We start from the raw sequence: 26877 nt of genomic DNA, 5'->3' as shown, positions 1-26877 counted from the left end.
GGAGAGTGGAGGAGACACCTGCCCAGAACAATCCCCTCCTGCCCCGCCAGGGAAGTTAATACACTCCGTGGCCAGGAGCCACCACCACATCATTCTGAGGTTCCTGGGGTACCCCCATGGCTCACACACCCCAAAGGAGGTTCAAGCTACAGAGAGAACCATCACCGTACTCCTGAGAGCTGGCCCTAGAACTTTGGGGAGGTGCGTGGGGGCAGTCTAGGAGAACTCGCCTTTTCTAGCCCAGGCATTGTACTATTTCCTCTCTCCCTGGTTTCTGTTCAGCAGGTGGTCTTGCTTGCATTCTCAGTGCCCTACTGACGCAAGCTTAGTTCTCGCACAGCACCTCGGTGGTGGGTGGGGAGGTTGTGAAGATAGTTGGTTGCCAAAGCTGGAAAAATGGTCGATTCGTTTGACTCGGCAGCTCTTCTTGGGGAGGACGCATAGATCGGAAATTCATTTTATTTCACAAGTGCTGAGTTCTTGGTACATGCCAGGCAGGGTACTGAGCCAGAAGCTGGAGGACGAAGAGCCACGAATTGGTCAAGGTTCCAGCTCTCTTGGAGTTTACGTTTTAGTTTTCTCTCCCCTGATAATCCATTTTATAGACAAGGAAAGCACAGCTTCTGTGGGTTGCTGGCAAAGGGCTGGGCTGAGACTTCAATACTGGCTGTGCACCGCTAGGGGTCTCCGAACCATCACTACCGCTCCAAAGCCCAGGGCTCCCCTTCCTCGGAAGCCCTTCCTGCGACCCCCTTTCCTGTTCCTCTCAAAAGACCTGGGTTGCAGGGGCTTGCTCTTTGCTCCAGCGCTAGCCCAGAGGTGCTGGCGTAGCGACGGACCGAAGAAAGCAGGCAGCGCGGCAGGCCTGGTCCAACAGGGCGAGCGCAGGTCTCTCTCTGGCGGGACGCGGATCGGCCGGCCCCGCCCCCAGCGCGGCCGCCCGCCGAGTGCGCACGCGCAGGCGGCTGCGCTCCTCCGGCGGCACCGCCCACCACAGGGGGACGTCGGCGGCGCGCGACGCAGTTCGCAGAATAAATGCGGTGGCGCCGGGCGTAGGAGCGCTTCGGCCGGGGCGCTTGTGAGTGTTCGGTCGTTTGGAGGCGTTGTGGTCCGCGCCTGAGCCGGCCCTGCTTTCTCACTGTGCCATGGCGGACGAGGGGAAGTCCTACAACGGTCAGTGCTGGCCTCAGGGCGGGGAGCGAGGCGATCTGGGGCCCCCGGTGGGCGGCGCCGGCGTAGGCCGCAGCCCCGGGGCGGGAGGCCGCGAGAGGCCGGGCGTCCGCGGGGGACGGCGGCGGCGCGGGCCGGGGGCGAGGCCACCCGCGGGCCTGGCCGCCCTCGGGGCTGGGAGCCGGGCGATTTGACGCGGGAATCCTGGCGTTGCGAGGAGCTTCGGCTCGGAGCGGGCGGCCGGGCAGTGGGGCGGCGAGATTCCTTTGAACTTTGTGGATGGTTGATGCCTGTCAGTTGAGTTTGGCGGCCAGACTCTTCCTTTAATGTGAGTCAGTGCCGTGCTCATCGGCTACCTGTGTCCTCTTTTCCACCGCGTCCAGTCTCTTGCCCCGCCTCCCCTGCGGCCTTGGCTTTGGCTTTAATATTTTAAACCTCCACACCAACTCGCTGTGCTAGTCCGAACACTGCGCAGGGTTTCAGGCCAGAGAAGCGGTTAGGAGCACATGACAGCTGAGGTTTGAGTTCTGAGTTGTCTTCACCAAGCTTGAGTGAATTCCACTCCCAGGCCTCATCTTTCTATCTCCCTAAGAAGGTAGCGACTGTTCTTATTTCCGAAGTTTGCCCTTGTGTATGTTAAATGAGATCATTCCTATCAAGTTCCTGGAGCCTAGTGCCTGGCCCTGGAGAAAGTTGTCGGTGAATATTAGCCTTGTCTGCTATTCAGCTGTTTGTTTGGTTTTTTCCTTCCTGTAGTCATTTCTTAAGGTTCATTGTTTGCAGCCTGCTAGGCATGAGGCACACCTTCTTGGGAGTCGATTCTTTTTTTCTTTCTTAAAGATTTTATTTATTTGAGAGAGACAGAGAACACATGTAGGCAGAGCATCAGGGAGAGGGAGAAGCAGGTCCGGATGAGGGGCTCCATCCCAGGACTCTGGGATCATGAACTGACCTGAAGGCAGCCATTTAATTGACTGAGCCACCCAGGCATCCTGCATGGACCTTTTTTGGGGGAAGCCATTCCTACACCAGCATTCAGAGGGTCCTGTTCCTGGAGAGCAGTCAAGGACCCTTGGCTGAGCTCCCTAGTTGCCACTAGAACCTGAATCTTAAGAGTTGTCTCCAGTTAAAAAAGCATTTCTGGGGGGAGCCTGGGTGCCTCAGTTGGTTCAGCATCTGCCTTTGACTCAGGTCATGATCCCAGGGTCCTGAGATAGAGACCAGTGTTGGGATCTCTGCTCAGTGGGGAGATAGCTTCTCCCTCTCCACCACCCCACCTCTGCCCCACCCCACCTAATTGTGCATGCGTTTGCTTGTGCGCTCTCTCCCTCTCTCTCTAATAAAAAAAAAATTTTTTTAAGCATTTCTGGCCAAGGAAATAAAGAGCTCACTCCCAAAACTTCAGTGTGGCAGTTTGAGAACAAGAATTTTAAAGAAGCCCTTAAATTGATTATATTTATAACCATACGACATTTGTACTCTGTAGGCAAAGGAAAGAAGCATGTTTACTGAAAGCTGATGTAACTATTATGATTGATTGGTTTTAAGAGATGTGAGAGAGGTCACCATCCAGATTTTGAGAGGGGCGTAATAGATTTGGGAGGCCAAGAGCAGGCAGATTTCATGTGACTTTACGGTTCCACACCGAGTCCACATTCTTCTCACACTTCCACATCTTGCTTCTTCTCTCCCTAGGTTTCAGTTTCTGACTCGTTTTTCTAAAGCTCTACGCTGTCTTCCAGTAATGTTTCCCCCATGCTGCCAAGCCCCAGAGAGGGTTCTCTCTCCCAACAGACAGAAGTTTGTGTGGAAGTGGGCTCATAGTTGGTGTATATGTCATTCGATAACACAGGCTGCTGGATGCTGTGATCGCCACAGCAGGGTAGGCGGACTAGCAACATGTTTTCTAATCGATGTTGTTTTTAACCCCAGAGCACGATGACCGCGTTAGTTTCCCTCAAAGAAGAAAGAAAGGCCGGGGTCCTTTCCGGTGGAAGTATGGTGAAGGGAACCGTAGGTCTGGAAGAGGAGGGTCTGGCATTCGATCTTCCCGCCTGGAGGAAGATGACAGAGATGTGGCAATGAGTGATGCCCAAGATGTTCCCCGAATACGACAGTAAGTGACCAGTTGATCTGGTTTGATTTTAGTGACCCACTTACTTATCTGGCTCTCTTCTGCCCACACCTTTTCTTTTCCCACTTCTAGAAGTGAGAGATGCCAGGGCCAGGTTAATGCTTGAACAGTCTTAACCGCAATCCTGACAACAGCTTGGGAAGCCGTTGAGAAGACATTCCTAGTGTTTGTGGACATTTTATTCTCTGCTTTCCCACAGCAACCCCTATCCTTCCCGACCCAACCGTCGAGGTGACAGTTGGCACGATCGAGATCGCATTCATGTTACTGTGCGGAGAGACAGAACTCTTCCAGAGAGAGGAGGAGCTGGCACCAGCCAGGATGGGACCTCAAGAAACTGGTTTAAGATTACAGTGAGTGTCCGGGTGCCTGGGTGGTTCAGTCAGCTAAGCGACCCCTGATTTTGGCTCAGGTCATGATCTCGAGGTCACGAGATTGAGTCCTGTGTCCTGGTCTCCGTGCTGGGTGTGGAGCCAGCTTGAGATTCTCTCTCTCACCCTCTGCACCTCCCCCACCTCTAAAAAAAAAAAAAAAAACATTACAGTGAGTGTCCGGGGAAGTAGATGCTGCAAGGGAGAGAGGGGGCTGGGCTCCGAGTGAAGGTCTTTACTTTTCACGTGACAAAGTCAATCTTCTCTGCTGTTTTCTCTACAGTCAGTAGTCTGTCCTTTCTCCTAGAACATCTAAGAGCAGGTTCGGGAAAGGAGACGAAGTGACAAGCAGGATGGGGTAGGGGGATTGGGACATCGGCTAAAGGAAAACGTGATTAACTCGGTGGGAAGTGGAGGAACTGCTCTGACTGTCTCCGCGTGGCTCAAGCCACATGTGGGGTTTGGGGTCTCTTAAGAACCCTGAGGGGTGGGCCAGGTCTCAATCATGTCTTAGACCTGTTAGACCCAAAAAGTTTTATTTTCTTGAGGAATACTGAGTTTAAATGGACAGAAAGGAGAGGAAGCAGTCTGTGTCTGACTTGAGTAAAAAGCTTTTAACTGGCCCTTTCTTCAGGAAATCTTGTGAAAGTTGGCAGGTGCGAAAGGTGCGCTGGGTGGGTCTGCCCGTCAGCCTGCGGTACAGGTCTTGCCTTTCCTCTGTCCTCTAGATTCCCTATGGCAGAAAGTACGACAAGTCGTGGCTCCTGAACGTGATTCAGAGCAAGTGCAATGTCCCTTTCACCCCCATTGAGGTGAGTGAGATTAGGCCTTCGTGGCTGGCGGGACACCAAGGAAGGCGAGGGGCCAGCTGGACTTGGGGGGACCCTGGGCTCCGAGTCTCACACGCCTCTGTTTCTTCTCCGTGCAGTTTCACTATGAAAACACACGGGCCCAGTTTTTTGTTGAAGATGCCAGTACTGCCTCTGCGTTGAAGGCCGTCAACTATAAGATTTTGGATCAGGAAAACAGAAGGGTATGTTTAAAGGGCCTGGCCTGCCTGGGGGTTGGTCTCAGCCGGGCATTCCCTCCCTCCCCAGCTCAGGCCTTTCTGGAATTCACCCTGCTCTCCCCATCTCGTCTCCAGATATCGATCATCATCAACTCCTCTGCCCCTCCCCATTCGGTACAGAATGAACTGAAGCCAGAACAGGTCGAGCAGCTAAAGGTGAGGCAGGCTCCCGTCACGCGTTTCCACTCCGGTCCTCCCACTTCGCCCATCCCCAGCCCTCCACACAGCACGAGTGACCCCCCGCCCCTTTTCCTTGCCCTGCAGCTAATCATGAGCAAACGATATGATGGCTCCCAGCAAGCGCTTGACCTCAAGGGGCTCCGTTCAGACCCAGGTAGGGCCAGTAGCCGTCATCCTCAGGGAGGTGGAGGCCGAGGGGGATCTGTCGGGTGGGGAGGGTCTGCGAGTGGTTTGGTACGAGCTCCAGCCTGGAAGGAAAGCTTCTCAGACTTGCCTTTCCTTCCTCTCTGCTTCCTGGAGACTTGGTGGCCCAGAACATCGATGTTGTCCTGAACCGCAGGAACTGCATGGCGGCTGCGCTGCGAATCATTGAGGAGAACATCCCTGAGGTGAGGCCTTTGTCGGCTTTTGAGGCTGGGGTGGGTAGGGTGGGGTCGGGAGGCAGGTGTGTCTCTGAATGGTTCGTCAGCAGAGCTTCCTCTCAACTTTTCCCTGCCCACAGCTTTTGTCCTTGAACTTGAGCAACAACAGGCTGTACAGGCTGGATGACATGTCCAGCCTTGTGCAGAAAGCACCCAGCCTGAAGATCCTCAACCTCTCCGGGAATGAGGTGAGACCTGAGGGCCTGGTAGTGTCACGGGCGGAGTGAGTGGAGGGCTCGCCGGCTGACGGCAGGAGGCTCCAGAAGCTCGGGCAGGGACATTCGGGGCTGGGGGTCTCGCTGGCTCTCCTTACCGGGGTGTCCTGAGCGCTCTTTTCTCCCCCGCTCTCCACAGTTGAAGTCTGAGAGGGAGTTGGACAGGATAAAAGGTCTGAAGCTGGAAGAGCTGTGGCTCGACGGAAACCCACTGTGCGACACCTTCCGAGACCAGTCTACCTACATCAGGTCAGTTGTAGCCTCTGTCTCCCCTCCTGGGGACCTTCACCCCCCGGGAGGCTGAGCTAATGCACCCTGACCAGTGCCCGTCTGCAGGAGATGTGCAGCCCTGAGCTGAACCACGTGTCCTTTGGGAGGATCACGTGCTCCTCCCTTCGTCTGTCCGTGTGTCCCAGCTTGGCCCCAAGGTCTCCTTCCCTTCCTTCTCCCCTGACTACCTGTTTGCTGTTCTGTGGTCTTTCCTCTTCCCGAACACAGCCTTTTCTAGAGTCTCCCCACCCTGCTGTTCCAGGAAGGGCATCTCCCGCTTTCTACTGTGACCTGGGGGTGTCTTGCGTACGTGTCCCATACGTGGAGCTGCCTTGTGCCAAGAGCCTGGTATCCCTGGGCCGAGAATGGCGTCCCTCCGGGGACTTCCCGTGGATGGGCCTTTCCCTCTTTGTCTGGTGCTGGGCCCTCTTGTCATTCTGCCAAGAGGGACTCTTCTCATGGTCCACATGCCCAAGGTGGTTGCTTGGGCTTTCCCCCTCGTGCTGAGGTTGAGGCCTTCTTGGAGCTGGTGCCATGCACTCCGTCTCTCTTGCCCAGAGCTATGAGCCGGGCCCGTCCTGGAGAAGAAACCTGGGTTCCCCAAGCCATGTGACCAGAGCCAGGGCCCCGCCAGCAGGCGAGGGAAGCCCAAGGCAGGCGCTGGGCGTGGAGGCCACGGGGGCATAGGCTACCGAGGAGACAGAGCACTGACCCTCTCGGGGGGCGCTGCCCCGCCCTCACTCGCACACCTCACGTCACCCTGCTTGGCCCCGGAGGATGGCTGGTTAGCCAGAGACGGGTAAGATTCCTCAGGGAAGGAACAACCTAAGACAGGCACAGTCGCAGAGGGGCCATCAGGAGAGAACTTGGGGGCCAACAGAGGTGGGGCGCAGACCCTCACCCCCCCAACTTTGCAGGGGCCTGAACCCTCACCCCTTCTGAGGGAGGTCTCCTGCCCCCATGGCTGCTTCGCTTCCCACGCCCAGCTGAGATCGGGACCCAGGTACCAGACTGAGACCTGGCCAACAGCATGTGCCCTCCGGCTGCAGCAAGCACCTGTTTCCCATCTGTACCTTGGACCACGGGGCAAGGGGCAGCCAAAGGAGAAGGCTGTGTCGGGTGTCTTCTTCCCTTTGTCTTCCTTGTTTCGGGGATGCCTCCTTGCCGTCTGCAGCTCTTTGGCCTTGGCTTTGCTTTCTCTGTCTTCTTACTTTCTGCTCCTCTCCGTCTCCCCAGCTCGCCCTTGCTCTGGCCCCGTCCTGCCTTCTCTCTCTTCCTCTTCTTTTCCTGCCCTGTCTTCTTCCTTCACCTCCCCTCTTCCTGCCCCCGCCTTGCTCATCTCCCTGCCCCAACATCCTGTGCCATCCCTGTGGTGTGTTCGGGTCTTGGCCACGGCCAGACCGGGCAGAACTGATGGATACCTGTTGAGGCAGCGGAGCCCCTGGGCTCCCACCCCATTCCCTCCTCCCGGGGCTGCACAGGTGAGTAGGTGGAAGGTAAGGGGGGCAGGGAGGGGAAGGACGTCCTGGCTTAAAGCCTGGGCTGGGAGTGCTGCTCTCGTGGCGCTCGGGTCAGGCAGCAAGAAGAGAGTCCGTCTTCAAGGCGGTCATTCCTGGGTGCCCCGGGTGAGGTGGGGAGTGGGGCCTCTTTCCCCAGGGCTCAGAGGCTGGGGAGGAGTGAGAAGACAAGCAGGATGGGGTGGGCGGTCCCTTGGGCATTGGAGTATTTGCTCCTAGAGCAGCTCAGGAGGCACGGTGGCTCTGAAGTGTCACTCACTCGCGTCCTGTTTTTGACAGCGCCATTCGAGAACGATTTCCCAAGTTATTACGCCTGGTAAGTCTGTAGCTCTTTGTTCTTTCCTTTGTCTTTTTTTTTTTTTTTTTTTAATATTTGGTTTATTTATTTAACAGCGTCCACGCATAAGCGGGGGGAGTGGCAGGCAGAGGGAGGAGGGAGAAGCAGGCTCCCCACAGAGTAGCCCGATGTGGGACTCGATCCCAGGACCCTGGGATCATGACCTGAGCCGAAGGCAGCCGCTTAACCCACTGAGCCACCCGGGGGCCCGTTCTGGTTTTACTAACGAGCGCAAGCTCTCCCACCCAGAAGCTCTCGCCTCTCATGTGTTTGTATGACCAGGAATCTGGAGACATGGAGCCCTTTGAGAATCTGGCAAAGGCTATGATCCTTTTCAGAAAGAGGCCTGTAGACAAAAGTTGCCCCTCTCTGGATTCCTGGACCTTCTGCACATGTCCTTGACACTTGATCTCTGAGCCCTCGTTCCGCGTTCGCCCGCCTCATTACTCAACCAGCCTTTTCTCTCTGCTCACGCGGCCGACTTCCACTTCTTCCTGCAGGACGGCCATGAGTTACCCCCGCCAATTGCCTTTGATGTCGAAGCCCCCACAATGTTGCCGCCCTGCAAGGTAGGAAGGGGGCAGTTAGGACGAGGGTGGGGAGGAAAGGATCAGTTACGCGGTCCTGATACCTGTGTGGTTCCAGGGAAGCTACTTTGGAACAGAGACCCTGAAGAGTCTGGTCCTGCACTTCCTGCAGCAGTAAGTATACCGCAGGCCCCGAGGCTGGGGAGCGGTGGGCGGGGCACAGTACAGCCCGCTCTGGGGAGCCAGCCCAGGAGTCAGACTTCCCCTTCTGTGTTCTGCCCAGGTACTATGCCGTGTACGACTCCGGGGACCGGCAGCGGCTCCTGGATGCCTACCACGATGGGGCCTGCTGCTCCCTCAGCATTCCTTTCACCCCCCAGAACCCTGCCCGGTGAGTGTCCCCACCTGCTGCCTGCCCCGCACCACGCCCGGGAGCCCCCGCGAGCCCCTGCTGGCGCGCATGCTGCTCTGACCCGGGCCTCCTTTTCCACTTAATCCTCTAGAAGCAACCTGGCCGAGTACTTCAAGGATAGCAGGAATGTGAAGAAACTCAAAGACCCAAGTAAGTGCCGTGAGCACAGCAGTGTGAGAAATGGGGCGGGGCGGGGCGGGACTCCGTCACAGGGCCCAGCGCAAGTGGCAGCCCCTGATCTTGGGTTCTCCTCCCCCACAGCCCTGCGGTTCCGGCTGCTGAAGCACACACGACTTAACGTCGTGGCCTTCCTCAATGAGCTGCCCAAAACCCAGCACGACGTCAACTCCTTTGTGGTAGACATAAGCGCGCAGACGGTAAGCATCTGTTTCTTCCCCACAAAAACCAGAACTGAAGGAAGGAGCACTTACGAGGCCTGGGGGCCTCGGGCTTTGGCCGGGAGCCCGCATGGTGGCTGATGCCTTTTCTCTTTCAGAGTACGTTGCTGTGTTTTTCTGTCAACGGGGTCTTCAAAGAAGGTAAGAATATTTGGGGTCCTGAGTTTGCAGAGTGGGTCTCCCACAGCGAGATTTTTTTCCATGGCCCTCTCAGCTGCCTTCCCTCTCTGTCCCTGACCTCCTCCTCCTCTGCCCCCAAGCCACCTTCATGAGGCCTCCCCTCACCTGTCTTTCCCGTCTGGGAAATGGGAAAAGCCTGAGGATCAGGAGGACACAGACTCTGGGGTCAGGCAGGTCTGGGCTTCCATCCAGCCTTGAGCCCATGGATGTGTGGACAACTTACAGTATCTGCAGGCTTCAAATTCTGTCTTGGGAAGGGGCTTAGTAAGAGCTCCGCCCTGGGGAGTCGGTGGGGGGGGCGCCTGACACCGGCCGCTGGGCTACCTGGTGGTGGTTTGCCCTGGCCTCTGACACGCCTCTTCCCCTCTCCTCCCCTGTACGCCTGGGGTCATCTGTCTGGTCTGCTTCAGTTTAGTCATATCGAGTAAGACCAGGATTGCGCAGCTTTTAGTAAGCCTAGTGTGGAGCTGGTTCTGAGGGGTCGTCGTTGTTGTTGATGTTACAGTGGACGGAAAGTCTCGGGATTCTTTGCGAGCCTTCACCCGGACGTTTGTGGCTGTTCCTGCCAGTAACTCAGGGTAAGAGTTGGGCTTATCACATGGGGTCCCAGTCCCGACCCATGGCCAGCATGTGGAAACTGGTGGGGGACGCAAAAGGGGAACAAGTCCTCAGGATATTTTCAGAATTTCAGAAAGGCAAGTGGGCATCAGGAGGCGGCTCTCACGGCCGTGAGCTGGGCTCGGGAGCCACGCTGCCTGTCTGGGTGTCTGAGCGAAGAGCAGGTTTTGTCACCGGGAAACTAGCATAAGCTACTTACTTCGTTGTTCTGTCTAGAAGATCCACGGGGAGAAGAACTGTCCTGAGTTGGGGAAGAATGTATAATTCCCGTGTGTTTGGCGTCTGCCCCCACACACGGTTTCTGTGGGAAGGGGCGTAAATGATAAAACGTGACCACGAGTGGGGACGGGAACTTTGGGGCGTTGAAAGAATCTGTCAGGTATTATAAAAGTATCAAACGTGAGAACAGAAATGATGTTGGGAAGTTGAGGTTGGCTGTCTGTCCAGCTGTCTAAAGTGCTTTTTGTCCCAAAGGCTGTGCATCGTAAACGACGAGCTGTTTGTGCGGAACGCCAGCCCTGACGAGATCCAGAGAGCCTTCGCCATGCCCGCACCCACCCCTTCCTCCAGCCCAGTGCCCACCCTGTCCCCAGAGCAGCAGGAGATGCTGCAGGCGTTCTCTACCCAGTCTGGCATGAACCTGGAGTGGTCCCAGAAGTAAGTGCCGGGCACGTGTAGGAGTAGGGGTAAACGGAGGTATGGGTGGGCGTGAATGAGTGCTCCTGATATTTTGAAAGCCCAAATTTATAAATATGGCCTGTAAAAAAAATGTGGTCTATGCCTAAATCAGCATAGCAACAATTTTACAGTTCTGCAACTTTTTTTTTTTTGCTTACCCCATGAATGTCTTACCTATTGTTATAAAAAGATTACCTTAGTAATTTATAAAAATTACTTTTTTTGACAGCTGCTTATCCTTTGTATCCAGTAGACCAGTGATAGACATTTGAATTTTTACTTATTTTTCATTTGTAATACATAGTGCAAGAATGTATGTAATTTTGGCACACACCGGTGAGTGTTTCTCTAGGAAGGATTGTGAAGAGGCGTTTAGTGAGCAGGGTGAGTGCATTTTGGTTCTGATTGTGGTGCCTGTTCTTCCCCCACTCAAGGTGCCTTCAGGACAATAACTGGGACTATACCATATCTGCCCAGGCCTTTACTCATCTCAAGGTAAGTTTCAGGAATTTGGCAGCAAAAAGACCAGGGATTTCTGGGCCTTGAGAGGGTCAAGCCAGCCAGGGGGCTTGGGGGAAAGGGGTTGGCTCTATTGACCTTTTCTTTCTTCCTAAGGCCAAGGGTGAGATCCCAGAAGTGGCGTTTATGAAGTGATTGGTAGACCTGCCCCAGAAGAAGCCCTTGTAAAATAGCCCTTGGATATTGATGTCTTCTTGTCGTGGCTGTTGTCTCCTCCTCTCTGGCCCCAAGGCCACCCCGTGACTGTGACCGCAGAGGAAGGGCTGCTGGATCCCTCTCCTCACCTGCCTTCTGGAAGACTTCTGGAAGACTTCTGGAAGATTGAGCCTCACTGGAGCCAGGAAGCCAAAGCCTACTTTGTAGAACTGACACTAAACTCCCCGAAGGACTTAGGTGCTTTGTGTACTTAACCCCAGAACCCGCCCTACTTTTTAAGATAAAAGAGTGATATTGTATTTTGTGTCTGGTGTGCTACATTGTTTTTGCCTCGCCCCTGCCCGCAGTGGGGGGTCGGGGCGGGGCCGATGAAGGCGCAAGGCCGCTAAGCTCGGGGGGGGGGGGGGGGGGGGGGGCCGACCGGAAGTCCCTCCCCGGAAGCGGCGCTGCGCAGATTCATGGCTGCATTGGGGAGGCGGTGGTCTGCTCGGGTGTTCCTTGCACTGCGGCCGCTGCACGACGCGGCTCCACCTCGGGACGTCCTGCTCTTCCAGCATGAACGGAGCCGCTTCTTCGCCGTCCTCGGGCTGTTCTGCGCCGGCCAGGGCGTCTTCTGGGCCTCCCTGGCTGTGGCAGCCTTGGCCCGACCCCCAGCCCGCGCGCTGCCTCCAGACGGGGAGCCCGCAGAGCGCGGCCGCCTGGACCTGCGCTCTGCTCTCTGGCGCTACGGCCTGGCCGTCGGCTGCGGTGCCATCGGTAAGGCGTGGGCTGGCCTCCCACCACCGGGACGTGGGGCGGCTGGACACGACCCTCCCTGCCCCAGCAAGGACAGTGCGGGGCTCCCGACCTGGAGGCCCCCCAGCCAAGCCCTCGGACAGGCCTGGGGTACTGCGAGCTTGAGCAGTTACACCGCTCTGGACCCGTCTCCTTGTCCTTAAAACAGGGGTGTACACAAAAGCTGTTGGGGAGGAAGGATGAACACGAGAGTCGGGTAGAGGAACTTGGTAAATGTGACTGTCATGGCCATTGTTTTTTAATTCGGGGCACTGTTAAGGTTGCTGCTTGGCTCTTTAACAGAAATCCCTCACCCCAAACATTGGTCTTCCTGCAGGTACCCTGGTACTCGGTGCTGGTCTTCTCTTCTCCCTCCGTTCTGTGCGTTCAGTGATGCTGCGGGCTGGAGGAAAGCAGGTGACCCTCACCACTCATGCCCCCTTTGGCTTGGGTGCTCACTTCACCGTCCCTTTGAACCAGGTTTCCTGCATGGCCCACCGTGGTGAAGTTCCTGCTATGTTGCCTCTGAAGATCAAAGGCCGGCGCTTCTACTTCCTCTTAGACAAAGCTGGACACTTCCCCAACACAAAACTCTTCGACAATACTGTGGGTGCCTACCGCAGCTTGTGAAGAAACCATTGTGGGTCGCTCAACCCCTCCCAGAGGGGACTAAACACTGAACCTTAGAGATACGGTGACAATCCGGGTCACGACACAAGGGCGCCCAAGGTTCACGAACAGCAAATAAAAGCGGAGTCATCCAAAGGGCAACTGACAGAACCTCTGCCTTTTGTTCCATGTCTATTGAGCTCTGTCCTCCCCCCGTCCACCTGTCTACAGTGCTTTACCACCAAGAACTCAGTACCAAGAGGAAGGAAGAAAGTAATATAATATTCTGGTACAAAAAGAGCTGTAGGAAGGCAGGGGGCTATCATCATGTTTCCCTCGTGGAGGGAAAACAGGCTCCCAGCATCAACAGGGCCAGGAGGGGACAGCAGGATTGTAGGCACTTGGGCAGAGTCTTTGGCTGCAGGAAGCATTCTTTGGTTCCTCTTCAGGAATGAGAAGGGCGTGGCCCAACCAGAGCATCTGTCTCAGAGCTCCACTCAGGGTCACCCCGCTCCAGAGGCCGGTATGGGGTGGCTTCGGACTTCCACTGCACCACCTGAAGCACCAAGACCACACACCACAATACCAGATTCACCCAAGAAGAGGTCTGTGGGAAACAGGAACAGGAGTGTGAGGAGTGTGGCCATCTCAAATCCGGTTCCACCCACGAACCACCATTCTCTGTTCGTTGTCAGGTTGAAAGCCCTTCAGCCCCTCACAGCCTCTCACTGGAAAGCACCCTTACAACTACAGGTGCTTATAGCAATCTGGGAATCCCTGGGTTTCGAACCAGTCTTTCACATCCCGGGACCTCACTTCAGCATTGTGTAGGTTGGAGTAAAACTGCAGGGCGGTTCCAGGGGGTGTCCATGGAATTTTCTGGGCTTCAGAGCAGCTGTGAGGTCAGAGAGACAGTGGTGAGAAAGGGCGGAACATACCGGACACTCCCATGCCCAGGTGCCCTTCAGGATGAGAGCAACTGACAGGGACAGAGAGAGGGTCTCTCTCCACAGAGGCTCCCCTCTGTGGACTCAAGGCAGTCAGCCCCAGCCAGGGTTCCCTCCCTCTTCCATTACCTAATTGTAATGTTCAGGGAGACGATGGATTTGCAGAGAGAACGGGTGCCAAATCGAAGGATACAGGCAGCCACTAAGACCAGGAAGATGGCTATAGCTGAGATGACCAGTGCTATGCAGAGCCCTATCGGGCCTCTATGAGGAGACAGAGAACCAGCCTTGGTGAGATGGGACTTCTCCCAGCTCAGCCCCCGGCCCTCAGGGTAGGGCAGTCACCTGTGGGAGTCCTCAATGCAGCTGCTGTAGACCCAGAAGAGCAGAAGCAGGAGACAGTAGAGGGCCAGGAGGCCAGAGACCCCTGCCACAAAGTAGCAGAGGGATGGGGCCGAGGGTTGGCCTAAGGCCAGGGAGGAGCCATTCAGGGTGGCCACACCATACAGGGGACAGCGGCCACTGAAGGAGCCCTGTGAAGAGAAGCTGCTGAGATGTCTGGTTAGCGCCTCAGCGCGGGCTTATAGCAGGTGTGAGGGATAAGCTAGGAGAGGGCCACCCTAGGAAGTTCTAGATGCACTGTCAGTTCCTGTTTCTGGGCCAGTAGTGATGGAGAGGGCCTGCTGGGGAAGTCAAGCCTGCTGTGGCCAGAAGGATCAGGAAATAGACGGTGGTTATAACAAAAGACAGTGAGCTTCGGAGATGCCTCACAAGTTCTGGTCTCCCCTCTGCAGAAATCCTAAAGTAAAACCAGGGCTTGGGTAACCTTCAGCTATCTCCGAGGTTTTCTCATCCATCCGTTAAAAAAACCCACCACCTAATAGTGCCTACTTCATATTCATAGGGTTACACGACCTGTGTCTACGCTGGGGGGGGGGGGAACCCTTGGGCTTTCGGCGGGGGTTTTCTACATGGCTGTTTTGTCACTCACACACACTGGGCTGCATTCCTGCGGCAGCCCGGGATCTCCGCCACCCTAGGCTTTATTTCCTAGCGGAGCTCGTTACAACAGTGTCTGATTTAAAGGATGAAGGCAGGGCCTGGACCGAATCCTGCTGCAGAACTAGGCTAAGGTTATACAGCCGGAGCCACCAGGCCGGACTATGCCTGGTGCTGTCAGTCACTCCTGAGGACTCGTCCTTGCGGCGAGGAAACGGCTGTGAAGCAGAACTCCGGCCTGAGAGGCCAGAGCACGATCGGCGCCCGCCGGGCCTCACCCGGCCCACCGACTCCGAACGGCAGCACGACGGGACCGGGCCGGCCCGGACAGCAGCACCAGCATCCCACCCCACCTCCCCGACACCCAGGCCGGCCCGGCCCCGCCCCGCACCTGGGTCCGGGTCAGCGTCGCGGCCGCCACAGCTCCGCACAGGAAGGCGGCGGTGAAGAGCAAGAGCTCGAAGCGCTGCAGCCAGGGTAGCGCCATGGCGCCCCCGCCACCAGGAAGCCAACCGCCCAAGCCCCGCCTCATCCGGCGCGGCACGCGAGCGCGGAGACGTCACTTCCGACGCCGGGCTTTATTTACAGAGGAGGGAGCGGGGACGCGCCGCTTCAAAGCGGAAGGTACAGCGAGTAGTCCGAGAGCGCCCAGCGGCGGGCCGGGCGGCCGGTGCGGCCGATCATGGGCAGCTTCTGCACGTAGCGCGAGGCCGGGCTGGGCCCGTATGGCGCGGGGAAGGCCGTCTGGAAGAGGCGCCCGCGGCACCGCCTCCCGGCCTGCCGCCCGGCAATGATGAAACGGAAGTGGGGGGCGCCGCGCGGGGCGAAGCGGCTCTTCTGGAAGACGTCGCGGGTGCCGGCGCCGGGCCCCTGCTGCCGGGGCGCCCCCCGCGCCCGGTGCACGCGCGGCAGCGGCCGGCTCTCGGAGGCGGCGGGCGCAGAGGCTGCCGCGGGGCCGCCGCCGCGGGGGCTCTCGTCGCCCTGCGGGCTGACCATGGCGTTGGCGGTCAACTGCGGCATCTTGCGCACTGAGTCCGGGGCGGCCGCCGGCTCCTTCTTGTCCCCGGGCGGCCGCGGAGTGCTGGGTGCGGGCTGCCCGGTGCCAAAGCGGGTGGCCAGGCTGTCCCCGAAGAAGGCGTACAGCTCCCGGTAGATGTCCGCCAGGGTCACCGATGGGGAAGGGTCCTCCGGCCCCGCGCCTCCTGGCGGCAGCGGGAGGACAGACCCAAAGCCTGGCTCCGAGCTGCCCCCGGAGGGAGACTCCTGCAGAAGGAGGCTGTCCCAGGGGAGATCATCCGAGCCCCGGCACCCCCTGCCGCTTAGGCCGCTCTTGTTGGGCTCTGCTGCCTGGGCCTTCATCTTCAGCAGTCGCTCCACAGCCACCTGCAAGAGCAGAGGAACCAGGATAGGCAAGAACTAGGAGGAACCGGGGCCCATTAAGTTTTCCAAAGTAAGGCAGGTGAGCGAGCTGCTGAGCTCAAGCAGGGAAGAGAGGCCCGAAGGGGCAGGCACTCACCAGAATGGCTCCGTAAACCTTGTGCCCATCTGCTTTAACCTGGGCGTTAGAGACGGAATAATCATCTAGCACAGCCTGCAGATTTGTCCAGTAAGTGGACAGGTGTGGGTACAGGACTCGTTCCACCGCCTGGGAGAGAAGGAACACAGTAGGCACCTCTTTGTTGCTTATGGCCTCTCAAGTACCCTTTCCCATAGAAGACCTACTTTCTATCTCCGATATGAAATTCTTAGCCTGGCATATTCAACCAGCATTTATTTGGAACCCACTCTATACCCAAACCTTTGCTAAGCACTGGCAATAAAGGTCAGGTACAAAGACAATATAAAGTGACCCAACTGTCACTGACCTGTATGACAGGGGCTAAGAGGGCATGTGAGTAATGCCTAGGGCTAGAAACAGACGGATTTAATTTGCCAACTATTACTCTATAGACTCAGCAGGCAACTGCTATTCTTGCTGAGATGTAAACTGGGACTCAGTTCAAACCACCTGCCCAAAAACTGATCAGAGACCTGGTCTCTGATTATGTATCAAGTTAAGACTTCACAGAGGAGGTGACCTCCGTTATGCACTTTGCTGGGAGGGAGTTCTCCAGCTGGTCATCCACAGCCTGAAGATTTGACAATGTTAACAAATGGGCAAGTTCCTCGAGAAATAGAACTTAACTGCTGGCTCAGCTATTAAAAACTTGAATAATTCTCTAACCATAGTAGGTACCTAGCCACAAATAAAATCATTGCTAAAATTCAGTCTACAGATATTCAAGGAAAAAAGCATCTCAATCTCACAAGAACAAACAAGAAATGCTCCCACCATGCCTCAGTCTATGAAGTCAGTGTAACCCTGATAATAAAACTCTACAAGGACAGTACAAGAGAAGAAACTTGTTACTGATTTCACCCCTGAAAACAGAACAAAATCTTAAAATTTAGTAAGCCCAAAAGTATACAAAAAATGCCTTATATTCCAATAAAAGATTTAGGTTTTCTTTAGGTCTATACTATATTGAGTCTATACACAAAAATGTCATGATGGTTTACTATTAAAAATCCATAAACGGGAGCCTCCGTGGTTTAGTTGGTTGGGCTCTTCGTTTCCACTTGGTGATCTTGGGGTCATGTAGTGCAGGGTCTGCTTGAGTCGGCTTGTCCCTCCCCTACCCCCTCCCCCTGCCCTGCTCTCAAATGTGCAAGTGTTCTCTCTAAATAAGTTTTTTTTTAATCCATAAATACAATTAATCGCATGAACAGATAAAAGCACAAAAACCTTAGGATCAATCAAAAAATACAGAAAAAGCATTTGATAAAAGTTACACATAAATAAAATCAAGACTATAAAGCAGTATGAAGTAATTTATCTGAGAAAGGTTACCAGTAAACACAAGGTAAATGTCAGCCTAAAAGAGAAGGATATTAGCACTTCTCTCAAAATTGGAAATGACACGGGGCACCTGAGTGGCTCAGTCGGTTAGGTGTCCGCCTTCAGCTAAGGTCATGATCCCGGGGTCCTGGGATCCAGTCCCGCATTGGCTCCCTGGGCTCAGGGGGAAGCCTGCTTCTCGCTCTCCTCTGTGCTCATGCTCTCTGTCACTATCTCTTTGTGTCTCTCTCAAAATCTTAAAAAAAAAAAATTGGAAATGACACAGGATGCCCCTTATCGTTATATGTAAAATGATACTAGCAGTCCTAGCAATAAAATAGAAAGAAATTAAAGGCAATAGCTTTAGAAAAGATGAAATAAAGCTATCATTATATTTACCATATGATCCACATTAAAAAACAAAAAAAGTGAGGCACCTGGCTGGCTCAGTGGGTAGAGTGTGCAACTCTTGATCTTGGGGTCATGAGTTCCCCATGGTGGGTATAGAGATTACAAAAAATAAATAAGCTTAAAAAAATACTCAGTACAAGAGGATTTGAGGGATAGTTCCTTAACATGATTAGCACAGTATGGGCAGGGATTCATGAAGTGGAGATGTATTAGTACTTGCCACGTAGAACTTTTTTTTTTTTAATAAAAGATTTTATTTATTTGACAGAGAGATCACAAGTAGACAGAGAGGCAGGCAGAGAGTGAGAGGGAAGCAGGCTCCCTGCTGAGCAGAGAGCCCGATGCGGGACTCGATCCCAGGACCCCGGGATCATGACCTGAGCCGAAGGCAGAGGCTTTAACCCACTGGGCCACCCAGGCGTCCCTACGTAGGACTTTTGAAAGCATAAGACACTCATCTACAGAAAGTCAGGCTACCAACTAGCCTGGCTTCAGGAAAGAATTCTATACATGGAAACGCCAAGCATGGACCATTTTTATAAGAAAAGACACACAAATACCATTGTTCTATTTACAAATGGGAGCTCTTATGGCTCTGTCTGTGGGGAAAGGCCAGGGTCCTCACCTTCCAGCCAAGGGCATGCAGCCCCACCACAGCCCCGTAATGAGAGCAGAGAGGCCGCACCGGGTCTGCCAAGACCTTCTGCAGGGAGAGCAGGATCTGCTGATAAAGGCCGCTCACCAGGTCCCCGTGGGTCCTACGGGCGCAGCATTGGGTCAGAGAAGAGAACGAGGCACGGGACCACCCAACTGGACTCAAGTCAGGACACACAGAGAAAATGGCGGTGCCTGGCACACTGAGGTAAGCAAACAAGGTGGCTCGTTGTTCAGGGACTGAAGACTACCCAAAGGGCTGAAGGACCAAGCCCTTGGCACAGTTGCCATCCATTTCTACAATCCCAGGGTGCCACAGCGCAGTGACCGGAAAGCTCTAAATGGAAAGAGGCTCCCTGACCTCACGACATAGGGCCTTGAAGCCAAACATTTCCACCCCCCCACCACCACAACCCCCTCAGCGCTGTGGCAGCGCCCCCCTGTTGGGCTAGGCCCAGTGGCTACCAGAAGATGTGGCTGAGCAGGAGGGCGGCGCCATCCCGAAGAGTCCAGTGGTCATTCAGAGGGTTGATGGAGGCAGCCAGCGGCTCCAGGACGCAGTAGAGGACGCTGCCTACCAGGGAGCGAACGTATGGCCCCAAGCACAAGTGTGGGTTCCGAACCAGGCTCCGAGCCACTTGGAGGAGCCGGTGCAGCTGTTCCAGGTCATGGCTGACAGATTTCACCTGTTTGCAGAAGACCCCGGCTGAGGGGCACACGAGGGGGCGGGGGGGCAGCGGCTCTGCGGGCACCCGCCACCAGCCCTACCCGGGGCTGGGTCACCTCCCCGGCCTGCTCACTCACCCCACTGACCACATAGACAAAGTAAGGCAGGAGGGCCGCTATCTTGGAGTTAGTCTGCAGGTCCTGGAGAGCGATCTGAAAAGGAAGGAGCCAGACTGCCCTGGATCCACCAGCCCCAGGGATAAACGGACAGTTTTTAAAGGACAGTTGAGAATTTCTAAAGTAAAATTGTAAACATTCTCACTCTTTGATTCAGCAACTGTATTTCTGTAAATTTAACCTGCTGTAAGAAATAGCCACTCATGGGACCCCTGGGTATCTCAGTTGGTTGGGCGCCTGCCTTTAACTCGGGTCATGATCCTAGGGTCCTGGAATCGAGTCCCGCATTGGGCTCCCTGCTCAGTGGGAAGTCTGCTTCTTGCTCTGCCTGCTGCTCCCCCTGCTTCTTCCCTCTCTTTCAGACCAATAAATGAACAAAATCTTAAAAAAAAGAAAGAAATACCCACTGACAAACATACCCACTCCTACCCCTGTCTGTGACAACACGAAACTGAATACAACCTAAGTTTTAACATGGTTTTTTTTTAATATTATTTGTGCTTTCTTTTTTTAAGATTTTATTTATCTATTTGACAGAGATCACAAGTAGGCAGAGAGGCAGGCAGGGGGGGGGGGAGGAGGTCCCCTGCCCAGCAAAGAGCCAGATGCAGGACTCGATCCCAGGACCCTGAAATCATGACCTGAGCCAAAGGCAGAGGCTTAACCCACTGAGCCAGCCAGGCGCCCTGTCTGACACGTTTTTAATGGAGAAAAGCAGCTGTTCTAAAACCAGATGTTTAATATAATACTTTGGTTTATACTAGTGTAATCACAGTTAAAACATAGGGGAAAAAAGGTAGGCGCTTCTATTAGAGACCCTCACTTACCAGTTTGTATGCTTTTATTTTACAATACTTCTGTAATGAAATACTGGTCTTACTTTTGTAAGCAGAAAGAAAGTTATGTAAATGAGAAAAACTGTCCTAGGCATGAATCTCTGCTACCTGTGACCCCCAGACTCTTCTGGATAAAGGTCCTTAGCAGGTATCACGAAGGCATACAACATGCCGGCGAGGCAGGAGCTCCGCTCCCAGGCCCTCCATCCAGCCTCCTGCCCGGCTCCTGGAGAAGCAGAACCGTGCTCCTGAGGCAGGAATGTACGCTAGCGACGTTCCCAATTTTGCCGTGGGAGTGGCAGCGACAGCCAGACACGTGGAGAAGTGGGGGATGTAAGCCCTCTAGGAGAGGCCACATGCATGAGCAGACCACCAAACCAGTGCTGTCCTGATTCTGGACAGAAGGGGACGGACCACAGGTCGCGTCCCGCAGGCCCTGCGGAGTCCCACAGGCTAAAGCGGCAGGGTCTCCGAGCCGGCCGGGCACCTGACCTGATGCCTCTACTTCCCATTCCTCCCTCTCAAGTCCAGGCAAATGAAAGCTGCCATGTGCCTGTCCCCTTCCCCCCGCCCCGTGGCCACAGGTCAACAGTCACCCTAAAGCGTAGGCTCTAGAATTAAAGGGTGGGGGTACTGACCACGTGAGTCCCCTAAATGCCCCAGCTGAGTGGCCGGTTCCAGAAGAACAAGGGTTCCTGCCAGAGCGGTTAGAGTCTGCCCTGGAGGAGGATCAGCCTGAGAGCATGACATCGCCACCGCCAGCAGCCTCCAGCCACGTTAGCCCGGCGGTGTGGAGTGGACAAGAAGCAGACATCTGAAAGGGTTTTCAGGGAACCTGAAAGCTGGTCTTTGTGCCCCACTCGCTCACCTTCATCAGCTGCGGATCATCCCCCAGCACAGCCCGGGTCACTTGTTGGTAGTACTTGAGCAGGTCATCAGTCAGCGAAGACACCGCGCTGGGCACTGTACGCGGATGGGCAGGAGGTGGTCACGGTGGAGAGCCCAGCCCTCTCCCAGCCTCCCCTGCCTGCTCTCCCTCACCCCCCCTACCCTCCCTCCACCCTCCCCCTTCCCCGCCAGGAGCCCATGCAGACAGGACTCCCAGAGCACGTAGCCATCAGCTTGTCAGAGCAGCCTGACCTCAGCCCTGACCTTGCCCGCTCTCCCCACCTCTGTGCTCTGTATTCTGCCTCCCACCCGTCCTCCACGAGGCAGATTCCTGCTCTGTCCCCAATCCCTCATGGACCCCTCCCATCAGGGACCCCAGCTGCCCAGACTTGTGTGCCAGCATTCAACACCCCACAACGTGACTGGTTCCAAGACTGGGCTGCTATCTCCAAATCCAAGCCCTCTGGGCAGCGGCTGCGCCCCCTCAGGACCATAAGTATTTATCAGTAAATACTTGTCAGATGAAGAATCAGAGAAATGGGGTGCCCCCCTCACGCCGGCTCCTAAGAAAGGAAAGCTCAGAGCCCATTCCCCCTACCACCCCTTACCTGATCCTTGGGGGGCCAGGTTCCCTTTGCCGTCTAGGTAGGAGACATGAACTAGAACCAGAGCAGAGAGATGGGTGAGCCTGGGGTTTTGCCTGTGGTAGCACCACCCACCCCTGAGTCCCGCTCCATCCACCAGCCTGCCCATCGCCCCTCCTGTGATGACCCTGTTTCTGTCCCCGCCCCACATAGGGCCTGGGCAGTCACCTCTCACAGCTGTCTCGGCACAGCCTTTAGGGATGTTGGTGGCCAAGGCCAGCTCCACCAGGTTCACCTCTCGGTCCTCAGGGAAGTACAGCTCACCCTCTCTGGCAGGGCGCAGGGGCAGTGCCTCCTGGGACCCATAACCACACACGGCCTGAGCAGAGAGAGGACCAGAGGGCAGGCTGAATCCAGGGAGGGAAGAGGTGCTCTACAGATCCTGCCAGGGAGTCTACACTAAGGCAAACCCAAAAGTCCCGAGAAAGGGGAGATGCCCCAGGCTTCAAGCCTGTTGCTGGGAATCTGACCGCAGCATCGAGCACTCGCTGAGTCAGGGAGTAGAACATGGCCCTCCGCCCCAATTTGTACGGGCTCTGAGCCCCACAGCCTCTGCTGCTGCTCCTCACTCCACCCCAATTTGTACGGGCTCTGAGCCCCACACCCCTCTGCTGCTGGTCCTCACACTCACCCAACTTTGAAAACATGACTCCTTTTTTTTAAAGTAGGCTCCATGCCCGATGTGGGGCTCAAACTCCCAACCCTGAGATTAGGAGCCACGTGCTCTACTGAGCGAGCCAGCCAAGCGGCCCAACACTATTCTCTTCCCAACCTGACCTCCTCCCTTCGAGTCCCTCCCCCACAACAACTACACAGGACATTTTAACATCCGCATTTGTGCCGAGGCTCCTCCCTTACCCAGAACGTCCCCCTCTTCCCCTCTTAGCGGAGTCTAATGCACGCCTCCCTTCAAAGCCTGCATCGAGTCCCAGCTCTTCCAAGAAGGCTTCCCGAACCTCCGGGCCCCCCAGCAGCGTGGCGGCCATGAGCTTCCCTTGTGCGCACACTGGGTCTTCGTGTGTCTCTCTCTCCGTGGTGCCAGCCCCGAGCAGGGCAAGGAGAGGTGGGTCGTGCCAGCCGAGGCCTCCGCAGCCTGGGCTCAACTCACCTCCACGCTGCTCCATCGGAGAGCCCTGTTGAAATCCTCGACGGTCAGCTTCCGCCGTTTGGTGTGTTTCATGAACTGTGAGCTATTCTGAGAGGGGAGGAACAAAGTCAGGGGACAGAGAGAAGGGGGTATGGGGTCCCCCCAGAGGAGAGAGAGAGAGTTGGGAGGCAAAAAGGACCCCAGCACAGAGGCCAGAATGTGTGGACTCCAGCGCTGGTCTTGTGCAAACAGCCCTTGAGGTAATGTTCCCTCTCTACGACCCAGTTTCTCGCATGCAAAATAGGAACATGACCTTGTGTGGCCTGCCCAGCATGGCTGTCAAGAAGATGGGCACGTGAGACCATGCCCAGCCAGCACCGTTCGCCAGGAAGCCCCGCAGGCTCAAAGGTAACTCTGGAGAGGGCAGGGACGAGGCCTCCTCTGTTGCCTTGCCTCGAAGCCCGAGTAGGGGCTGCACCCATACCTGTGTAATACGTCCCTGCAGGAGGGGGCGGCCACGGGGAGGGGAGAGCCGGGAACATGCGGGAAGGGAAGGGGAGCAGACCTGTGTGGCCTCTCTGAGCCGGTAGCACACGTCCTCCGCGAGCAGGGCCGCCACCTCGTCGCTCAGCTCCAGGCCCGTGCTCTCTGCCATGAGCCGGACCGACTCCCGAGGGATCTCCACAAACCGCCGCTCTTCCCGCTCGGACATGGCTCCGCTGGAGCTGGGAGTCGGGAGAGAAGGCCTGAAAAGCCATCCAGGCCCCCTCCGAGCACAGGAGCCTGCCTCAAGGCCTTCTGAGCCAGGCTCACTGCTCTTGCTCCAGAAACCCCCAACAAGGCGCCACGGAGGCTCTGAGCGTCCGAGGCAAAGTGCAAGAAACAGACGAGCCGGGTCAGACAGGAGTGTTGCCTGAGAAAGGGCCTGGCCTTGGCAGTTCACGGAACTGGGCCCCAGCCGTGCCCTACCACTTCCTGAGTGAACGTGGCCGAGGTCTGTCAGCCTGAGCCCTGGTGTCCCAACCTGGGGAACACAGGCAATCGCCCCCGCCCTCCCTAACTCACGGGGTTGCTGTGAGAACGAATGAGCTGGTGCAGGAGGAAGCCAGGGACTAGAACAGTACCCAGATGGACAACAGAAGATGTAACCATGGTCAGTTACAAGTAAAAACGTCATGTCTTCCTCCCCCTGATTCTTGCTACAACCACTACCTACTGAGTCTTGATGAAAACAGTACTTTCCCCCTTACTCAAAAACCTTCAGTCCTTCCCCACAGGTTCTAAAAGAAACTCTCAACTCCCCGGCTTGACATTCTGTGTTTGGTCCCAAATCTCCACAGCGGTTCAAGCTGATCCCTCCTCCCAGGAAGACCAGCCTAGTGTCTTCCCGCCTGCCTTGTGCTCCTCCACCAGCGCTCAGGCTGGTCTGCCTCCCCCTTTACTCCAAGCCCCCACCCTCTCCTCTTTGCTAAGGTGAAGGCCTGTAAGGTCTTCCTGACCCTATGCCACTGGGGACTGTCAGGCTTTCAGCAGCTGGGCTTTTTGCCCATGTGTCTGGTCTTCCCCAAAGGCAGGAACCTGTTCTTCCGTTCACAGGATATGGCAGAGTAAGAATCCAACAAAAACAGTGGCCGATGAATGACTCTGACACAATTAGAAGGCAGGCCCGTAAGGGCCAGAGTGAGGCGTCAGCACCATGGGCAGCAGGGCTCCAGCTCCAGGGTGACCTACCCAGGGGCTGCCCCACTCCTCCTCTCTGGCAAGGCTCACTGGGTCACGAGTGATCTCCAGGTCCCTAGATCCAATGGGCATCCTACCCTGGCCTCCCGTATGCCTCCCAGTGGCTCCACACTGGCTCTGGAATAGAGAACAGACCTGGTTCCCAGGTCCTGCATGTCCACCGACTTCTGCAACATTTCTCTCCTGTGTTCTGCACTCCCACCATGGCCTCTTTCCATTCCCCCCGCAAAACACCTGCTACCAGGACGTTCATACACTGCGACACTGCGCTACTGGAAACACTCCTCCTTCACTACCAATCTCTAGGTCTAGTGGACTCCTAAGAGGCTTCCTCAAGTCACAGTTCAAATGTCACTTGCTCCGGGAAGTCTCCTCAGACCTCCAGTGTCCAGGTACTTTGCCTTCAAAGCAATTATCACAGTTTGGAATTACGTATCTGTGTGACTTTGCGATTAACTCCTACCTCCCCCACTAGATAGTCAGCTCCACACCAGCTAGGATCATCATGCCTGTTTGCTCACCTTTGCATCCCCAGCGACGGGCACACTGTCAGCACATAATACGCCCTCAATGAACACTTGCTGCAAAAACGAACAAAAAACAGCGATTTTTTTCTAAACACACGCAATGCCTGAGGCACAAAGCTAAGTGCTTTATATGGCTCATACTTCATTTTATCCTCATTAACAATGAAATAAGTATTATATGTATTATATAAGTACTACGTCAATTTCACAGTCAAGGAAATCAAAGCTCTGAGGGGTTCATGTTCAGTGACTTATCCAAGACCACCCAGCGAGCACTAAGTGGGGCGCAGGGACCAACTCTTGTTCCGAATCATCAGGAGTGGCGGGCTGTGTGGGGAACAAGGCCTGCATTCCCAGCCCGAAGACCTGGCGTTGGAGACCCGCCAACGGATAATTCTGAAGTTTCTATTTCCCTGTCCGTGAAATGAGAATATGAAGTCCTGCCCACGCGGGAAGCGCGGATGGAGTTTCCCTACTGGATGTCCACATTAAGACGCACAAAGTCCAGGCTCTGACCAAGGTCTCCCTCCACCCCAATCTCCTCTCTGCATCCTCAGAGCCACTAGCCACACTGGGAAAGAGCGTGGGAACTGACCGCCACCGGCCTCGGGGGTGTGCATCCCCCCACCAAGCCTCGCTTCATCCCCGATCCAGAAGTGGCGGGGTGGGGTGGAAGAGGTCAGGGGTTACCGAACTTGGGTCACGTGGTCAGAGAAGGGGGCGGGCCCCCAGAGGAGCCGGCCCTAAGACCGGTGAGTGCGCGGCCCACAGCGGGACCGAGAGTGCGAGGCCCTGCGAGGGCCTGCTCACCTGAGGGCTCCGGGCGCAGCGAAGGTGTCTACCCAGACGGCTGCGGCGGCGGCGGCGGCTGCGCCCACTCACCCTGCTCACCCTAATTCCCTCTCTCTGAGCGCAGGCCCCACCCTCCAAGAGCACAGCCAATCGGCGAGCGCCTTGCGAAGTTCCCGCCCTCCCGGGGGCTTCCGGCCAAGCGGTTGGCCTCTGTGAAGGGGCTGTAAAACCATCTGGGCGCGATGGGGTCACGTGACGCCGAGGCGTCGGGCTTCTTAAAGCGACAGCTCTTGGGAATTTTTGCGAGTAGATACCTATGGTTTGGCTTGAAAAGCGTATGGTCAAGGATAGCGTCCTTACTCCTTTAGTCTAGTCTGCTCCTGAGTTTCCGAGCATTTGCATTTATGCGACTGCAACGAAGCTTTAAACTTTAATGTCTAATCAAAGTTTTCTTTGCCCGCTTGCTGGGCCTCGGCTTACCCCTCCAACATCACCGGCACTTCCCTTTCCCGCCATAGGGTTGGAGCTCCCGATGGGTATTCTCTTCAGACAGAAGGGTCTTCCCACTGGCCCGAACTCAACGTGCAAGCTGCAGACGCCAGGGCCATGCTCACTCTGACACCCTACCTCCTATCTTTTTCATTCCTGTTCTTACTGAACAGGAGCCCAAACATAAGCCCTCACCTGCCTCGTAGACTTCCTTAACCGTTCTCCCCGCACACACTTTCCCGAACTTGTGCAGTTCTCAGCTCAGAACCAAGTGGGGTTAGTGAGTCAAGTATACTATTTGGAGTCAGACTAACCTGGGTCCAAATTCTGCCACCAATTTGGGGCAAATTACCTAACCACATTTTCGCCCAACTGCAAAATGGGGTAGTAATATCCACCTCACTGGGTTACTGTAGATAAAATGAGATCATGTCTATGAAAGCACTTGACAGAGTTGTGGTCGGACCTTCTTCCACATAACAGGCGGCAGACAGTGAATCAATTCCTTTATGTTCATCCAAGATGAGGTAGTTGGCAACAGGCTGTTCATTACAGAAAGGAGTATTCCGCGCAGGAGCATGACTGT

At 55.5% G+C, this 26877-nt stretch overlaps 4 protein-coding genes across 7 annotated transcripts; 2 read left to right on the top strand and 2 right to left on the bottom strand.

Annotated features, from left to right (window-relative positions):
* The first annotated feature begins 981 nt into the window (after positions 1-981).
* Positions 982-11472, top strand: NXF1 (nuclear RNA export factor 1). Of its 2 annotated transcripts, XM_004770262.3 has the most exons (21): positions 984-1173; positions 3103-3286; positions 3504-3657; positions 4404-4487; positions 4604-4708; positions 4820-4900; positions 5009-5078; positions 5225-5313; positions 5427-5534; positions 5701-5810; positions 7628-7664; positions 8186-8254; positions 8331-8386; positions 8496-8603; positions 8716-8774; positions 8886-9001; positions 9121-9163; positions 9708-9780; positions 10295-10477; positions 10933-10993; positions 11114-11472. In XM_004770262.3, the coding sequence occupies exons 1-21, from the start codon at positions 1146-1148 to the stop codon at positions 11150-11152; spliced, it is 1857 nt and encodes a 618-aa protein (XP_004770319.1). In that variant the 5' UTR covers positions 984-1145; the 3' UTR covers positions 11153-11472. The 2 variants fall into 2 exon arrangements, 1 of the variants encoding a protein (XP_004770319.1); XR_006601665.1 differs by lacking the exons at positions 8186-8254; positions 8331-8386; positions 8496-8603; ... (5 more) ...; positions 10933-10993; positions 11114-11472 and having other exon boundaries at positions 982-1173; positions 5701-7312; positions 7628-7666.
* Positions 11473-11594: 122 nt separating this feature from the next.
* Positions 11595-12722, top strand: TMEM223 (transmembrane protein 223). The gene is made up of 2 exons (XM_004770263.3): positions 11595-11929; positions 12285-12722. Exons 1-2 carry the CDS (start codon positions 11632-11634, stop codon positions 12575-12577), a joined length of 591 nt encoding a protein of 196 aa, XP_004770320.1. The 5' UTR covers positions 11595-11631; the 3' UTR covers positions 12578-12722.
* Positions 12723-12818: 96 nt separating this feature from the next.
* Positions 12819-15043, bottom strand: TMEM179B (transmembrane protein 179B). Its single transcript, XM_004770264.3, has 5 exons — positions 14894-15043; positions 13849-14036; positions 13633-13767; positions 13373-13451; positions 12819-13163 (listed from the first exon to the last, which is right to left on the bottom strand). The coding sequence occupies exons 1-5, from the start codon at positions 15032-15034 to the stop codon at positions 13002-13004; spliced, it is 705 nt and encodes a 234-aa protein (XP_004770321.1). The 5' UTR covers positions 15035-15043; the 3' UTR covers positions 12819-13001.
* Positions 15044-15065: 22 nt separating this feature from the next.
* On the bottom strand, positions 15066-25952 carry TAF6L (TATA-box binding protein associated factor 6 like). Of its 3 annotated transcripts, none has more exons than XM_045063738.1 (12): positions 25821-25952; positions 25005-25064; positions 23309-23468; positions 22765-22851; positions 21825-21975; positions 21621-21671; positions 20993-21087; positions 19250-19324; positions 18911-19131; positions 18417-18549; positions 16019-16147; positions 15066-15885 (listed from the first exon to the last, which is right to left on the bottom strand). In XM_045063738.1, exons 2-12 carry the CDS (start codon positions 25010-25012, stop codon positions 15115-15117), a joined length of 1881 nt encoding a protein of 626 aa, XP_044919673.1. In that variant the 5' UTR covers positions 25013-25064; positions 25821-25952; the 3' UTR covers positions 15066-15114. The 3 variants fall into 3 exon arrangements, with proteins under 3 accessions (XP_044919673.1, XP_044919677.1, XP_044919674.1); XM_045063742.1 differs by having other exon boundaries at positions 19259-19324; XM_045063739.1 differs by lacking the exon at positions 25821-25952 and adding an exon at positions 25606-25711.
* Positions 25953-26877: the final 925 nt, after the last annotated feature.

Source organism: Mustela putorius, unplaced genomic scaffold (assembly GCF_011764305.1).
Source record: "Mustela putorius furo isolate JIRA1106 unplaced genomic scaffold, ASM1176430v1.1 tig00000127_pilon_pilon_pilon, whole genome shotgun sequence".
Lineage (NCBI taxonomy): Eukaryota > Metazoa > Chordata > Mammalia > Carnivora > Mustelidae > Mustela > Mustela putorius.
This window is presented reverse-complemented; position numbering and strand designations above follow the sequence as displayed.